This window comes from Rutilus rutilus (assembly GCF_951802725.1).
Source record: "Rutilus rutilus genome assembly, chromosome: 22".
Classification (NCBI taxonomy): domain Eukaryota; kingdom Metazoa; phylum Chordata; class Actinopteri; order Cypriniformes; family Leuciscidae; genus Rutilus; species Rutilus rutilus.
Window position 1 is genome coordinate 31,288,061 of NC_140227.1, and position 17,527 is coordinate 31,305,587.

The window sequence follows — 17,527 nt, forward strand, 5'->3', positions numbered from 1 at the left end:
TGAGTCAACCCTGATTTAAGATATTAAGGCGCATTCACAGTTTGGGACATAATATCTTGAATAAAAAAGGAATTAGTCGTACTAAACGAATAATATGTGCCATCCATCTAATAACAACAATATCCCACAGTAACAAGGGATAAAAAACATTTTGAATAAATACAAAACCATCATTCACAAAGAAATACTATAAATAATACTTTTTTTTCAACAAAAAAAAAAAAGAAAAGAAAGAAAAGAAAAACAAACACGTACAGTTATTGCCTTTGGCATAACATCATACTACCGTTACAAAAATGATCTTAAATAGACACAAAAATGCAAATCCAGACAGACGCACAGTCCTCTCACGAAGGGAACGCTTGGCGAGGTTTTCTAGGAAAGTATAGCGCGCGACGCTCAGCTCAGGAACGAATTGGGCGCGACGCGTTTGTGTTGAGACAGAAGTCCGCTGGAAAGTGGAGATGTGAAGGACGGTAAACTAGTTCTTATAGAGTCCGAGAGCAGAGAAGACGGAGAGCTGGAGATCCCGTATCCCGGCGCGCTCGGGAGCGACTGCGGCTGTTGCGCGCCCGGTACGAAATATCCATTGTGTCCAGAGAGTAATCCAGCAGCGGACGACGGAGACACGCCGTACCCGTTCGACAGGTTAATACTCCCGCTAGAGGCTCCCAGAATCTGGCGAGACATATCCCCGTTCCCGAGCGGCTCGACGCCGGGGAGTAAAGATCCGTACGCGTGCCCTTGGTTTAGAAATCCGTGCGTGGATCCGTTATAGTGCGAGTGGTGTAAGGGTAAGAACGGAGACAGCTGCCAGTAAAGCGGGTTGCTCGGTCGTTCACCCAGTCCGAGTCCGAGAGGCGCGAATCGGAGGCCCCTTTTCATCACCAACTTTCCCCGCGAGGTCGCCGAGCGCCGCCGGAGCTTCCCGGTGGTTCCCCCGATAAACACATCATCGCTGGAGGGGTCGAGCATCCAGTAGTTCCCTTTCCCCGGATCGTCGTAGTGTCTCGGCACCTTCACGAAGCACTTATTGAGGCTCAGATTGTGCCGGATGGAGTTCTGCCAGCCCTGCTTGTGTTCCCGGTAATACGGGAAGTTCTTCATGATGAACTCGTAGATGCCGTTGAGCGTGAGCCGCTTCTCGGGACTCTGGCGGATGGCCATCATGATGAGCGCGTTGTAGCTGAACGGAGGCTTGTCGAATTTCTTTCCCTTTTTGCACGGTTGCTCGGGTTCGTCCGCGTCGCGTTGCGCGGGGTCCATCTCGACTGTTTCTGAGGGTTTGTCGGAGACCGGGCTTCGCTCCGCGCCATCGTCCGCACCCGGGCTGTCAAACTTCGATGGGAGTAACAGGCTTTTGATGCTGAACGATGTGGACTTCTGCACCATGGTGGGCTCACTGTGATCTCCCATGCCGGGCGATGAAGCGCGTAAAAGCCCCGTTTTCGTACTTTAAAACACAGGAGGTCAAGCGCGCAACGATGGGGACATCGCGTGCATGACAGAACTTCGCAGACTCATTGGTGATTAACCAGGGCTCACTCTTACCAACTACCTCATCGTATGAAAGGGAGGAGGAGCTCTTCTCTTGCTGGTGCTGGCCAGTCTCAGTCGCGCCCCGCTTACTCCATTATAATGCGCGGAGAGCCCCGTGCGCGTGGGAGTCTGGAGCGTCTCATGTGCGTCACTGATCACGTAGCCTGGATAGGAGGGACGAGGAGTTGTTTTCACGTTGCCTGAAACGCACTGAAATAAAGTTTGAATGATCCAAAACTAAAGTGTTAGTGATGCTGCTCTCAGAATGCCTTAATAACACTTAATAATACAATTTGAACCCGGGAGGGAGGGTTCAAATTGGGGTTGTAAATATTACAGCCGTTAAGTATTCATAATAAACTGTCTGAGACGGTAATATTTTGTGTATATGCATGACCGGTCCGGGGTTATTGATTATTTGGCTTTCCAAGGACGCCACAGAGCTGTGCGTAAAAGCGCGCGGGCTGCACGAGCCAACGGCGCCTCTAGTGTCCGCACGGGTCACAAACCCACTGAACTGTTGACACTTTGAAGGACTCATATATGACATTTTTATTAATAATAATGACAGTAATAATCTGCAAACCCTTGTGATTCAGTGCGCTGGATTCAATCCTCTCCATCATGAATGCCATAAACTGAATAAATGCTCGAACTGTTTACTTGTTTATCGGTGATCAATTTGTCTGATATTTTGCAGGTTGGATTAGAATAATCTTATTTACGTCTGTATCTCAAATAGCTTTCATTTTTAAATTTCGCATAGTTTTCATTCTCAAATAAACTTTTTTTTTTTTTTCGTTCGCGCTTATACTAACATTCCTTTCGCATTCATTAAATGTATATCTAGAAATTAAATGTATATCTAGTGTTAAACATGTATGGTTTGGTTTCTGAACCAATAAAAGGGTGTTATTGTTGTTTTCTTGTCTGAAGGCTGTTTGAGCATTTCATCTGCTGCTGTTTCGATCCTTTTTTATATATAAATAAACTTGAGACTGGACTTGATTTGTATGAGATGTAAATGATTATTTTATTGGTGCACAGAATAGAAATTCAGCTCTTTAATTTATAGGCTAGCTATTATTAAAGAAACGTCGAATGTGTATGAAATAAAAATGTCAAAATAATTAACTAAAGTTTTTAAGAAATAGTTCAATTCGGAAAAAAAGCAAAGCAAACGAATAACTTTTCAATTTATTTTTATTTAATTCATTTGATATAAATTCATGCTTTTATGTGTACATAATGTTTTTATTTTCTATAATAAAAAAACAAGTAAAAAATCATCACTAGTTGCGTCAGATGGCATGGTTTTCTCCGTAGCAATTTTATTATAAATAAAATATATATATATATTTGTTGAATTTATTGAAACTATATTTTGCAGTGCAAACAATATATCATGTTGTGTTCTTATTACTATCCGTTGACTTTTTAATAATAATAATAATAATAATAAAGCTTTTTCGAGCTGTAAACAGCAGTCACGTAAATTAATGTTTTAATATTTATAATAAATTATTCTTCTTCTTATTGTAAAAAAACATCGATGTCTCAATAATATTGTTTGATTAAATTACCGTTTATTTTTATTTTCAAAGTCAAATTATATTTTATTTTCAACATAATGAAAGCATCAGTCGTCGAGTCTCTCACAGATTTTATTTGTGTCTATAAGAGCTTTTCCTTTCAAATAATTACACAAGAAAAAACATTTAATAAATTGTTTTTGACATCAATATGAGTAATAAACGAGCAGAGCTTCTTCTATTTTCTATTTTCCTTTTTTGCACCGCAGATATAATACAGTCCATCATGTAATCAATGAGTTAAATGTGAATTAGCAAAGAAAACAATTAGTATTTCACCATGTTTAAGATGATTTTTAACCATCAGTTTGTAGCAGGAACATCTTTACCTGTTTTGAAAAAGTGTAGCCAATTAAAAGCCCATATTTTTAACAATATTATTATTATATATATTTTTTTAAAACAAGTTTTTCCTGCCCAGCACTGCAAAATGACTTCACAAAATAATATAAATTATTCATTATCATGAGCTCAAAAACAAGTTCAGTCATGCCAAAATGAGTGATTTGCAGTGAGCAATTTGCCTGTGTTAAAATACCTACTAAATAAAGTGTGTATTTCTATTGGAATTTTACTATTTCACCCACATTTCCTTTAAGAAAGCTATTTTACACTAGTAACACAATGTCAATGTCCTCATTGAAACCCATTACAGCTTTTTCAAATTGCTTACACACAATTTCTGAAACTATGGCTCCATTTCATGAAACTCTACACACAAAACCAGAAACACACACACACACACACACACACAACATGTAAAACATCAGACATCTCTCGCAAAGGCAAGTGTCTGTATAATGACTCTGGCATTTAAATAACAGTGTTTTCTAAATGAAACACAAGAGCTGTTAGTTTTCAGTAATGTGTGTGATGTAGAGAACTGTGTGTAGAGTTTTGCAAACTGAGTTTAAAGCTCATGATGTGCTTGTTTTGCAGAGGATTCGGCACACGAGTGAATGTTTCACTGAGTGAGTCTCAACTTCCACTTTTAGTGTCTAAAAGCGATTTGAAAAACACTGTAAAACTGCTATTTTTAATCCCAGGTCCTTTTAACTATTAAACGATGCAGTTTTTGTTAAGAGGCTTTCGTTCTGTTGGCAAGGCTTCAAAATTAAAATGTTTACTATTTTTTACCAGATGGCTCCATTTTCTCAGGTTTGGTCTAGAAAGCAAACGCTTTATTCCTGTTTTCTGCTTCTGTATATTATAGAGCCAGCTGGATAATTGGTATGGATGTCTGAGTGTGGTTTGTGTGTGTGTGTTTAATAAAGAAATTAGTTGAGATATCAACCTCAAATGTGGAACACAACTTATTAAGATTTATGGCTTTGATTGTCTAGCAGTTTTAGAGTTCAACATGTTTCATAAAATATATATTTTATATAAAATAATGTTCACAAATATTTATTTATTTTTTACTTCAACAATAATCTGCCACGGGTCTTCGTTAAAATGAGACCAAACTTAAGTCATTGTCATTTTTCATGACTTTTTTGCAACTTTTTTTAATTGACACACGAGGGTTAATATCTTGACCAGATGAAAATGACGTGCAAAAGGTTCAATAAAAGCTCAGAGTTTATTATATAAGGGGTTTTCTTCAGGGTGAAGAGCCTGTCCTCCTATAAAAACACCCAAGACTGAACCGTAAATTACCCTGTTTCTCCCATCACTAATCATATCATAATGGAGATTATTTAATTGCTTTTAAGCCAATATATAAAGAAAACATTTACAAATTTCAGACTTGTGATGTTTAAAACATGTTTGCCTTGTTGACACACACTACCGTTCAACAGTTTGGGGTCAGTAAGATGTATTAATGTTTTTAAAAGAAGTCTCTTCTGCTCACCAAGGCTGCATTTATTTGATAAAAAAACAGTAATATTGTGAAATATTATGGCAATTTAAAATGACTGTTTTCTATTTTAATATATTTTAAAGTGTAATTTATTCCTGTGATCAAAGCTGAATGTTCAGCATCATTACTCCAGTCTTCAGTGTCACATGATCCTTCAGAAATCACTCTAATATGAGGATTTGATGATCAAGAAACATTTATGATTATTATCAGTGTTGAAAACAGTTGTGTACAAACATTTTTCAAAATTCTTTGATGAATATAAAGTTTTTATTTAAAATAGCATTTATTTAAAATAGAATATTTTCTAACATTATACATGTCTTTACTGTCACTTTTGATCAGTTTAACTCGTCCTTGATGAATAAAAGTATTTATTTATTTTATTTATTTCCCCCAAAAATAAAATTAAAATTCTTTCTGACCCCAAACTTTTGAATGATAGGGTTTTAATGTTACAAAAGCTTTAGATTTCAGATAAATGCTGTTCTTTTCAACTTTCTATTCATCAAAGCATCATGAAATAAAATGTTTTCAACACTGATAATAATAATCATAAATGTTTCTCAGATCATCATATTAGAGTGATTTCTGAGGGATCATGTGACACTGAAGACTGGAGTAATGATGCTGAAAATTCAGCTTTGATCACAGGAATAAAATACACTTTAAAATATATTAAAATAGAAAACAGTCATTTTAAATTGCCATAATATTTCACAATATTACTGTGTTTTGTTTTTATCAAATAAATGCAGCCTTGGTGAGCAGAAGAGACTTCTTTTAAAAACATTAAAAATGACCCCAAACTGTTGAAGGGTATATAAAACACAGACAGAATCAGATGTCAGGTAACAGAAAGCATCATGACACACATAACTACTAATAGGCTAATAATCAACAGCATGTGTGAATAAACCCAGTAAACAACATCGGCATCCTTTGTTCATGCTGCAGTGCATGCTGGGAATTCACAAACCCTTAACAATCACTAACATTGTTCAATATAAAGCTCTTTGTCCTTGTGACTCTGTGTGAATTATTGAAGGGAATTTTAGGAACTTCTACACTGATGTGCAATAAAATACTGAGCTCTTAATTCACTAAGTCATTTCTATAATATATTCATTTTTAATTCTCAGTGTTTGCCTTTACTAGCTAAGTTTAAATGTGGAGTGACAAATTAATTCTTACAAGTACAAATACTAGTCTTTCGATTAAATGCTCATGCATGCACAATAATTATATAAAAAAAATGAGCAAAATGACATTTAAATTCTAAATTCTATGTATGCATTTATTCTTGAGCAGAATAATACTATATTATCACCATATTAAGTCATGTTGAACTGCAGTTTCATGTGTTTGCGGATGCTTTTAAACGCATTTTAATGCTAAGGCTTTGTTTGATATTTTGTTATCTAATACAATTATGTTTTTTAGTGCTACTTTAGTGACTACATAGTTTTTGGTGCAGCTGTGTCTTATGTAAGAGCACAATATTGCCAAATCTGACCGTTCTGATGGATGGAGAGAGAAAACAATCATAATACAAAACAAAAAAACCTCTATGGCACTTTAGATTTTATAAACCACGCAGAGATTCAACCAAGAACAATTCGAGAGGCGAAACCAGTCCATTAACAGTCTGAAATGATATCAACCCATTACTGTAATCATCAGACTGTCGGGTTAATTAATCATCATCAGAATCATCACGGTTTCCAGTTACTCGTCCTTTCCTTGTGTGTGTGTGTGTGTGTGTGTGTGTGTGTGTGTGTGTGTGTAAGAGAGTTTATTTCGCTGTGTCTCCAGAATGAAGCTGAATCAGAGTAAACTGTGCCTTTTTATAAAAACAATAGATGTATGTGCACTGATTTAGACAGTGAAATGCGCGTGTGCGTGCGCGTGTGTGTGTGTTTATGTTTATGTGCAGACAATGTTGTCTGAGCTCTAGGATTACGGGTTCTCTCTGTTGGAACAAATCAACAAATGGTGTGTGTGTGTGTGTGTGTGTGTATGTGTGTGTGTGCAGGGCCGTTGCTATAGTGGGGTGAAAGGTGGTGACAATTATAGGGGCCCCCACTGCCCAGAGGGCCCCACAAAATCCAGCAGTTATACTATATAGGCCCCTGTTGTATGAATAATTATAATATTTATATTATTTGCATCCCTGAGATTTAAATGAAAACCACAAAAACATGCAATTTGGTTCAATATTATTTCCAAATATCTGCTTCTCTTACCTCCCTATGAATGGTTTAGTCCGATCTAAAGTATTTATTCATTATTCACTCCGTGACAAACATCAGATGGACCCAATACAGTTGTAAGTCCCACCCCAGCTCGTGAACAAAGCCAATCAGAGTTGAGGCGGCAGTGCCTGAAGTTAACGATGAAGGTGGTGGAAGAGCAGGAGACTGACTGACTGACACATTTCGGGGAAAAGAAACCATAAATCAGGGAACCAGAAACGCCATGAACAGAAGGAGAGGGAGGCCGGGAGAGTTGTTGTGTCCCAGTTGATCAAGACGTACTTAAAGACAGGTTGCATTGTTATTTCGCTGGGAATAAGAAAACTACTGTCTACAGCCTGCCGGGTTCTGTCACTCTCCATTATCGCTGCGCACCACAGTCCACCGAATCATTACGTGGTCAAAATTTCTCTTTTTACACTATTGTACATAGAGTTAAAAAATGAGTCACGACGCATTGCATTATGCACCTGACCTGCCGGCTGATGATGTATTTATTACATCAAGAAAACACGAATACAACACACTGCACTTGGATGAATATATTTATTAGATTTATTTAATAATATGATCAGTTCCATATTATCTTTATTAAAAAATAAGACAATAAATGATTTTATTTTTTAAATTTGACTGCATTCTTGTCAATTTCTAAATGTTTGCTTTTTGATTTATGAATTATAATAGACTGATGGGGGGAAAAAAACATTATTTTGCTGTTACTTTTTTAAAATTGGTTTTATTATTATTCAACAATTTCTTGCTTTTTGTTAGTTTTTATTAGTTGTAATTTTATATAAACATTTAACTTTTAAAATAAAGGTTTTACAACAACATCTTCTGTTATATTTGGGCCTCCATGCTCATCTATTTACAGTATATGATATTGGTGGAGGGGGCCCACAGCAATATTTTTTCAGGGGGCCCCGAATCCTCTAGCTATGGCCCTGTGTGTGTGTGTGTGTGTGTGTGTGTGTGTGTGTGTGTGTGTGTGTGTGTGTGTGTGTGTGTGTGTGTGTGTGTGTGTGTGTGTGTGTGTGATGGTTTGCTATTGGCTGATCTCTTTTTTTGCTTTTTTTTTTTGCTTTATTTGAACATTCAGTTTACAATGTGAAATAACAGAATCAGAACACAACAATAATTATTAAGAATAATACAAATAGTGAAAGAAAACACTTCAACAACATCATCGCACAAAACAAAAAACAGTTAGACAGTGATGTAAATAAAATAAAAAACAAGACAAAAAAGAAAGACTTAAATGAAAAGATATCTAAACATTTATTATCTTGCAAATTGTACATGTTCTAACTTCTGAGTGCTTTTGGGTGAAAGGAGGAAGACTATTGGCTGATCTCGTGTGATTGACAGGTTTGCTCCGCCCTCGTCATCAGAGAAGAGTTATTCTGATTCAAGATTACAGGCACCTGCATTTAACACAATAATGATGATGTGTGCATGGATAAAACATTTTAATTGCTCTAACTAGACTGTTAAATTAGAAATAAATTCACTAAAGAAATGTTTAAATCATCGCATCACCTTTTCCTTTACTTGATGCATACTCAGCATTAATGCACCATTCCTATATAACGCTCCAAAACTCTCCATCATCACGGCTGATCTTTGAGATTGAGATTTTTAAAGGCACGAACGTCTGATCCTGTCCTTCTGTGATCATCAGACGTGTGAAAACATGTTCTGGGTCTAAGGTCTCTGTCAAATCCAAATGTGATTTGTTTTCTTGAAAGGATTTGTCTGTGAAAAGACATTTAAACCCTTGTATGCAAATTGCATCTCTAATAAAATGTTTGTGCATTCACAAATCTAAATGTTTTGTATCTAATCTCTGACGGCCAGGCTTGTTTTTCAATCATAAACATACTAGATTACAGAGGAAAAACTGTGGCTGAGAATATTAAAATCTCATCAGGATATTAGGGGAATATTGTGTTGTGTTGTGTGTGTGTGTCGGCACATTTCTGAAGCTCATTATTTGTGGTTATTGATGTAATCTGGTCTGCTTTTTTAAACTCAATCATTCTGGAATAAGGAGACTAAATAATTTGATGTGTTTACATGCAAAAATCAATGTGCCATGGCAGAACTTTTAACTGTACCATGTAAAATATTTAATATTTTTAACAGTGTATTGTTTATTTTTTATTGCTCATTCATAAATATAGGATATTATTCAGAATTATTACATGTATGTATAATTATACTCTATATTAGAGTTGTAACACAGCTTAATGTTGAATCTATCATTAAAATCTCATTGATATATCCAGTGTTGAAAACTCTCGCGAGAATGAACACAGAAGTCTCTTCCTCCAGAGGGCGCGCGGCCGCTCAGAAAGCAAATCTCTGGACGAATTTTGTTTTATTAGAGGCATTTTACATCTTTTACATATGATACTTTAAAGGATTGGAGTCTAACGTAGACATAGAAACCTAGTCCAAACAATCTCTACAAAATAATGCTTTAAAACTCACCAATACTGTGATTTGTCCATCGCGTCAAACGCTGAGAAAAGTAGCAGGTGTCACGTGACGGACGCGTCAGGTCTCGTTGCCTTGCGCGTGTCTGTGGCGTCAGGCTCTTTTATTTATGATTATCTGTAATTTAAACATCTGCTGGACTTCTCTTTTGGTCCTGATCCTTGTAATATTGTTTGCAATGTCTTCAGACGCCGGTGAAAAATATGTGTCTGTAGATTTTGAGGTATTCGGGAATGTTCAGGGTGGGTATTTGACTGTTTTGCAAACTTGGCGATATTAATTCACGCCACGCCTCCAAAAATAGACGAGCATTTATTTATTAATGCCTCAGCTCAAAAAAGGCTTTACGGCTTTGTGCATTTTATGTCTTAATTTAATAATATGTTGATTATTCTTTATTGCTATGTGTTTATTGTATGCAAGCATAGGGCTATATAAATGAATTACATTTGTAGGATATATATCAAATGTATATACAGTTGCACGTATTCCAAAAACCTCATAAATGTTTGTCTTTTTTCAGGTGTTTGCTTCAGAATGGTGAGACGTTTATGGATAATAGAAACTAAGTTTGCTTTATAAAGCTTGCTTATATAACTAAGAGTGGCAGACCCTACTAACACTAACCAAAAATAGAAACACTGTATTGTGTTTTTAGACATGGTAATATGATATTCTACTAGAAAATAAGTGATTGCCGTGCAAATACAAACACGTGCTAGATCTACTAGATGTAAGTAGTAAATGGGTAATAAATGTAAGTGAAATGGGTAAGATATCTGAATATATCTGGTATTTAGTATTTGATAAAGTATATAAGTGCATATATACGAGAATATATGATAAAGTATATAATTGCATATATATGATATGTATGACAAAGTGTATAAGTCCATACGAGTAATTATGATAAAGTGTATAATTGCATATATATGAGTATATATGATAGATAAAGTCTATAAGTGCATAAATACGAGAATATATGATAAAGTTCATAATTACATATATATGATATGTATGACAAAGTGTACAATTGCATTTATACGAGTATATATAATAAAGTGTATAAGTGCATACAAGTATATATGATAAAGTCTATAAGTGCATATATACAAGTATATATGATAAAGTGTATAAATGCATACGAGTATATATGATAAAGTGTATAAGTGCATATATACGAGCACACAAAGTATATAATTGCATACGAGTATATGAATGCATGAACTGATAAAATCTGTCCTTTGAATGCAATGAAAGCAGCATTTTTCTAACGCATTAATGCAAGATCAAGCCCCTTGTTTCATCATTCATGTCTTTGACTCTCTGTCTGAATCTCATTTCTCATCTGTCCTGATTTACCACAGTATACAGAAGCAGAAGGAGAGAAACTGGGCGTCACAGGTTGGGTGAAGAACACTAGAAAGGGCACTGTGATCGGACAGGTGCAGGGACCTCCAGAGAAAGTGAAGGAAATGTGAGTATGCATCTGTGTTCAGTGTGCAATCATTTATAATTACAATCGGTTGCAGCAATGGAGGAAGCAGGATCTAAATGCAGCAGTCTTTTATTAAACAAAATCAAAACCTTACAAAGAACTCAAGAGCAGAAACAGGAACAGAACAACCAACTTAGTGCAACGATAAGAACTGACCAAGAACAAGACAGGGTTTAATGAGGCAGAACTGGAGAGCAAATGAACAAGACAAACCTGAACTGAAATAACAATCAATCAAACACTATAGAAACAAACAGGGCAGGGGCGGAGGAAGACAGAACTGAACTAATTTACAGATAAACTAAACCCAGATGATATCTGAGCCGGTCAGTGTTGTCTGGTGTGCAGTTCCTCCTCTAACCAGCAGGTGGCGCTAGTGTTCCAGTGTTTGAGTCATGGAACAGTCTAGAAAGACTGATAGTGAAAATGGATTCTGGGAAGTTCGGATCATTTCACCGACTCTCTTGTTCGACCTCGTTCATCTAAATGAACGAATCTTTTTTTGAGTCATTTTGTTCATTTAAGTGGCTTTAAATGTTATACTTTTAACAGCCAAATTCCCCGAACACGTCCACCTACGCAATCCTGATCATATTCTGACTGAATTAAGAAATCATTATAATGCAGTCAAAAGGGAACATTAATCATTAGTCTTTCGTTCATTTGTCACGTGACAGACGCACTGAACGGATCGATCATGAGAGACCCATCACTGCTGTGCTGTAACCTATACTGATAGATGGAGACAGAGAGTAGAAAGCTTTTAGTGTGTTGAAAGCTTCTGCAGCCTGTGCTGTATTTTGAGTGTGTGTGTGTGTGTGTGTGTGTGTGGTCTGCAGTCCCTCGGGTCGGGAGGGGCGGGGAGTGATGATGTCATGATGTCAGTCTGGGCGGGGGGGAGCACAGGGGCGAGGGCTTTATGACATCATCACAGTCTCAAATGTGAACCAGACATTATTTGTGCACATTACTGGTGAGGGAGGGATGAGATTACTCATTTTATTACTTACTTATTACTTTTCTTTTTGCACAAAACTGTGTCACATTGTCAGTTTGTTTTGATTTTAAGTTCAAAGTGCTTTATTGTCATTCCAACTATAGAGCAATAGTGTACGGCAGAGCGAAATGTGTTTTTCCAAGCTCAAATGTGACCCTGGATCACGTCACCAGTCTCGAGTCGCACGGGTATATTTGAGGCAATAGCTAAATAAAATAAATTTGTATGGGTCAAAATTATCGATTTTTCTTTTATGCCAAAAATCATGAGGATATTCAGTAAAGATCATGTTCCATGAAGATATTTAGTACATTTCCTACCGTAAATATATAAAACATGTATTTGTGTGAGTGAATGCGGCACAATCGTGAACATAAATGAACAACTTTAAAGGAGATTTTCTCAATGTTTCGATTTTTTGCACCCTCAGATTCCAGATTTTCAAGTTGTATCTCGACCAAATATTGTCCTATCCTAACAAACCACACATCAATGGACAGCTTATTTATTCAGCTTTCAGATCATGTATACATCTCAATTTCATAAAATTGACCCATGTGACTGGTTTTGTGGTCCAGGGACAAAAATGTGCAAAGTAAGTACAAGCATAAATAGGAAAAACAAATTAGCAGGACAAACAACAGGTAGACATAACATACACTATAAATAGACCAAATAACAAATCGACATATAAGACAATCAAAACTAAATGTATACTGAAAATATACAATTAATACAGTTTAATGTGAGTTAGTATATCGCATGTTACGACAGCGTTTGCCAGAAGGCAGAGGCGTAAACAGAACACGGCGGAGTCTCTGATTATTACTCTGATTATATCCCTGATGTCTGTGTTTGGGTAATCTGTTAATTAATTCAGTTCTGTCATTCTCCGCCCCCTGCCTGTTTGTTTCCATGGTTACTGATTTGATTTGAGTTTCAGTTCAGGTGTGTCTCATTAATTAGTCTTATTAGTTCCTCTGTTTGCTGTCTATTTAAGGCTTGTGTTTCTTTCAGTTCTGCGTCAGGGCGTTGTTGCGTTTAGTTGGTTGTTCTGGTCGTGTTTCTGAGATTCTGTTTTTAGTTTATTTTGTTTTTAGTTTTGAGGAATCATTCTGTAAAGAATTATATGATCAATAAGTTATGACATATTTTGTACAGTGCTTTAACTCATCAAAATAAGATAAACAATTTTCACCTTTAAGTTATACAAGATTCAACTAATTTTTCAGTTAACTAAAGTCAGTTTGATGTAATTTAAGTTGAAATGACTTGAATAAGTCTATTGTACTTAAAAGTTTAAGGCAGTAACTTTTTTTTTTTTTTTTTTTTTTTTTTTTTTAAGTGTATTAGAAAAAATTAAGCTAAAAAATAAAGCTAAAATATAAATATTAGATGGAAAACTTGTTGCCTTGGCGACTACCTGAAATTACTACATTTATTACATGCAAAAAAAAAAAAAACTGAACTAAAAATAAATTAAACATTAGTAATAATTAAAAAACAAAGCCAAAAGCATATTTCAAGCTAATATTAATACAGTAATGAATAATAAATATTAATATAACTAAATAAAAGCTATAATAGTATATAAACAATGCTAAAATAAAACTAGATATGCTTTCTAAAAAACTAGACATTTTATAATAAATATTATTTTATTATTATTAAAAGCTATTATTTGATTAAATTGCCAAAAGTAAAAAAAAAAAATTGTACAAAATAAGATACAAATATGCCAAATAACTGCATATATTTCTGAGATGATAACAGGATGTAACAGTATTAATTCAGATGCACACAGTAGATTTAAAGTCTCTTAAATCCCTGTAGTCCATTAATGTAATTAATTTCTTTTGCGTAATTGTCCAGAAATCTGTGTCACAGTTGCAGTCTGAGTCTGATCATTAATCCGGTGATGAAGACACTGATGAGGCTCTTCAGCGTTTAAGCGCTATAATAACAGCATTACCGTCAGCTTGATCTGTTTGTACAGTCGTTCAGCGGCTTCAGTCGCATCGCCTGCGTTTGACGAGACAAAAACTGCTTTTGAAAGTTTGTTTTGGACCAACAGCCATAGATAAAACCTACTGAGCATTAGAGTTCATTGAACACACATACACACAACATGCTAAGTCATGTTAATAACATAATTCATGCTAACAATCATGTTAGCAACATTTTAAAACATGCTAGATCTACATGTTAAATCAAATCAAATGCTAGCAAACATGTTAATTCATGTTAACAATGTGTGAAAACATCCTAAAATATGTAAAATATGTTAGCAACATGCTAAAACATGTTAGCAACATGCTAAAACATGTTAGCAACATGCTAAATAATGTTAACAACATTCTGGCGACATGCTAATTCGTGCTAGCAACATGCCAATTCATGTTAACAACGTGTTAAAACATGTTAGCAACATGTTAAGTCATGTTAGCAAAATATCAAATCAAATGCTAGCAAACATGCTAATTCATGCTAACAATGTGTGAAAACATGCTAAAATATGTAAAATATGTTAGCAAACATGCTAAAACACGTTAGCAACATGATAAATAATGCTAACAACATCCTGGCAACATGCTAATTCGTGCTAGCAACATGCCAATTCATGTTAACAACGTGTTAAAACATGTTAGCAATGTAATTCATGCAAGCAATGTGTTAAAACATGCTAGAAAAATGCTAATTTATGGAAAAAATCTGGTAAAAAACATGCTAATTCATGCTAGCAATATGATAAAACATTTTAATTCATGTTAATTCATGTTAGTTTCTTTCTTTCTACTTCACAAAATGTAAAGCTTATTAAACGTTCAAACTTTCATACGGCTTTGTCAAGCCAACATCAAAGTTTGTCCCAGTGAACTTTGCTTTCTAGCGTCTTAAAGTCATATCAAATGGAATTCGCAAACCATTTTACTTAAGTAATGTTCCATATTTCTAAGTGAAAAAGTATTTTATAATGAGAAAGATATTTGAAAGGACTTGATTTTATTGTATTATATTCTTGAAGTAGGTTAAGGTGGCCGCTGCCCTGTAAAGCCATTTTTAGCTGTGATTCTCTGGTGGGACCGTGTCCTATTTACTTACACTCTGCTACACAACCTAGAAACCCCCTGAGTGTGTGTGTGTGTGTGTGTGTGTGAGTGTGATCATGTAGCTGTACATGTGATTGCCTGGATACAGTGACAAAGAGCTCCAGTATTGCATGAGAAAAGCTTTTCCTCTTCTGAAAGCCTCCTCTTCCTCATTCCAGCTGGTGAACACGAGATGCGAGTGAACACAAATGTGTTTGCTCATTAAATATTTACACAGACGGATGGCAAACCTCCAGGCCCCGCCCCCTTTACTTGTTTTCCCATTCCTTGTTTTTCTTTACCTAAATTACCTCATTTTTTTGACATCTGTCAGTCTGTTTCCTCTGTAATGTTATCACTTGGCTCTCTTCATCTGTTTGTTGGCGTGTTGGGATGGTTTGGTGAACTCTCCTGGGTTGTGGCCGGGTGTGTGTTGGTGACGTTGATGAGACTGTAGATCCCGAAGGAACGTTCCCAGACGGCCTCCGCCCATCCCTGAATCTTATCTGGATGAGCTCTGAAGTGTAGAAGTGTTGCCAGAGAGCATTTCAGGACCGTCAGGATCATCACACTGTGTGTTCATGACATTTTACAGCTGTCTCCTGTCATGTGCCACTTATACATCTAATTTAACGCATTTTCTTACAAATCTTTTAGAATTATTGTGGGTTGCTAGCATCACTTTTACTATTGCTCATATTTAAGCTTATTCATTTTAATAAATCCCCAAAATATATATTATAATATAAATTATCATTTTAAAATATAAATTGTAATTTAAAAAAAATTATATATTTAATATTATATTCTTTTTTAACAATATTTTTATTTGGTATAAAATATAAATATTATTGTGAGTGGGTATTTAATATTATATTTTATTATTTATTGTTTTTATAATATAATTTGTTATAACTTAAAAAGTAAATATATTAATATTACATTTAATACAATATTATTTATTATAAAATATAAATATTATTTTTGTGAGTGTTAAATATTATATTTATTATATATATATATATATATATACATATATATAATATTTATATAATTTAATAAATTTTATTATCATTTGTAGGTTTTGAACTATTGTTTCTTACTGTTTTTTATAATATAATTTATTACAATATAATATTAATGTAATTATAAATAAAAAGTAAATATTTTTAGTATATTTTTTAATACAATATTATTTATTATAAAATATAAATATTATTTTGAGTTAGTGTTTAATATTATATTCATATTATATTATATTATAATATTATCTAATATTTATATCATATTCTATATATTTTATTATTAATTATTGTTTTTAAACTATTGTTTCTAAATTGTTTGTAAATATAAAATGTTATTATATATTTTAAATATATTATATAAATAAAATAAAATATAGTTTATACATATTTTATACAATATATAGTTTATATATTCATTTTTATTATAATTAATTTATTCAATATTTTGTAATAATTTAAATGACACTTTTTACATGCACACACACACACTATATACAGTATATATGTGTGTATTAAATATTAAATAAAATATTTATTTATTTTTGATCTAGTGATACTTGTAACACTATTGCAGTCACAGTTAGTAAACAGTCGCTGGTGTTTTGGTGTCACGCTGGTCTCGTGTTCCTGGTGTTTGACCAGAGCAAGTGAGAGCGTCCGGCGGATTGTTAGACTGAGGTTTATGGAAATACATATCTGTATGAAGAAATTCCTTCCTATCACAGCGTGTCAATGTTATCTGACTTCCTCACAGGGGGAGATGGGAAACTCCTTTCCTTCATAACACAATGAACACGACAGAAACTCGAGTGTTTATATATTCAGAGAACAGCTGTACGGGTTTGTGAAAGAGAGTGAGAGTGTTTCAGAAGAGCGGATCAGTCATTCAGAGCGTGAGAATGAGGAAAGTTCATTGTTTAAAGGGTTCTCTGTCACCTATATATGAACACACAGAAGAGGCCATTAAAGTGTAGTTAAATAATTATAAATAATAAATTAATATAATGTAATATTAAAAAAAAATCTATATTTTGGTTGCTATATATAGATGCTAGTTTGAAATTATACATTTTTTAAATAAATAAATAAATACAATTATTATAATGCATTTTACATAAATGAACAATAAAAGTATCTGGGCCCTACATCCAGCGCAATGCAGCTCC

At 34.5% G+C, this 17,527-nt stretch overlaps 2 protein-coding genes across 2 annotated transcripts in view; one reads left to right on the plus strand and one right to left on the minus strand.

The window, feature by feature from the left end:
* Nucleotides 1–217: 217 nt before the first annotated feature.
* On the minus strand, nt 218–2,159 carry foxg1b (forkhead box G1b). The gene has a single exon (XM_084395642.1). The coding sequence runs from the start codon at nt 1,414–1,416 to the stop codon at nt 400–402; it is 1,017 nt and encodes a 338-aa protein (XP_084251768.1). The 5' UTR covers nt 1,417–2,159; the 3' UTR covers nt 218–399.
* A 7,597-nt stretch (nt 2,160–9,756) lies between these two features.
* acyp2 (acylphosphatase 2, muscle type) overlaps nt 9,757–17,527 on the plus strand; it is a 12,056-nt gene continuing 4,285 nt past the window's right edge. The window contains exons 1-3 of the mRNA XM_084395486.1: nt 9,757–9,994; nt 10,276–10,292; nt 11,120–11,229. Of these exons, the coding sequence (XP_084251612.1) occupies nt 9,862–9,994; nt 10,276–10,292; nt 11,120–11,229 (260 nt within the window). The 5' untranslated portion in view covers nt 9,757–9,861. The remainder of the gene's footprint in view (nt 9,995–10,275; nt 10,293–11,119; nt 11,230–17,527) is intronic.

Coding starts and splice junctions, on each gene's coding strand:
- foxg1b (XM_084395642.1), bottom strand. CDS start 1,416: ATGGGAGATCACAGTGAGCCCACCATGGTGCAGAAGTCCACATCGTTC.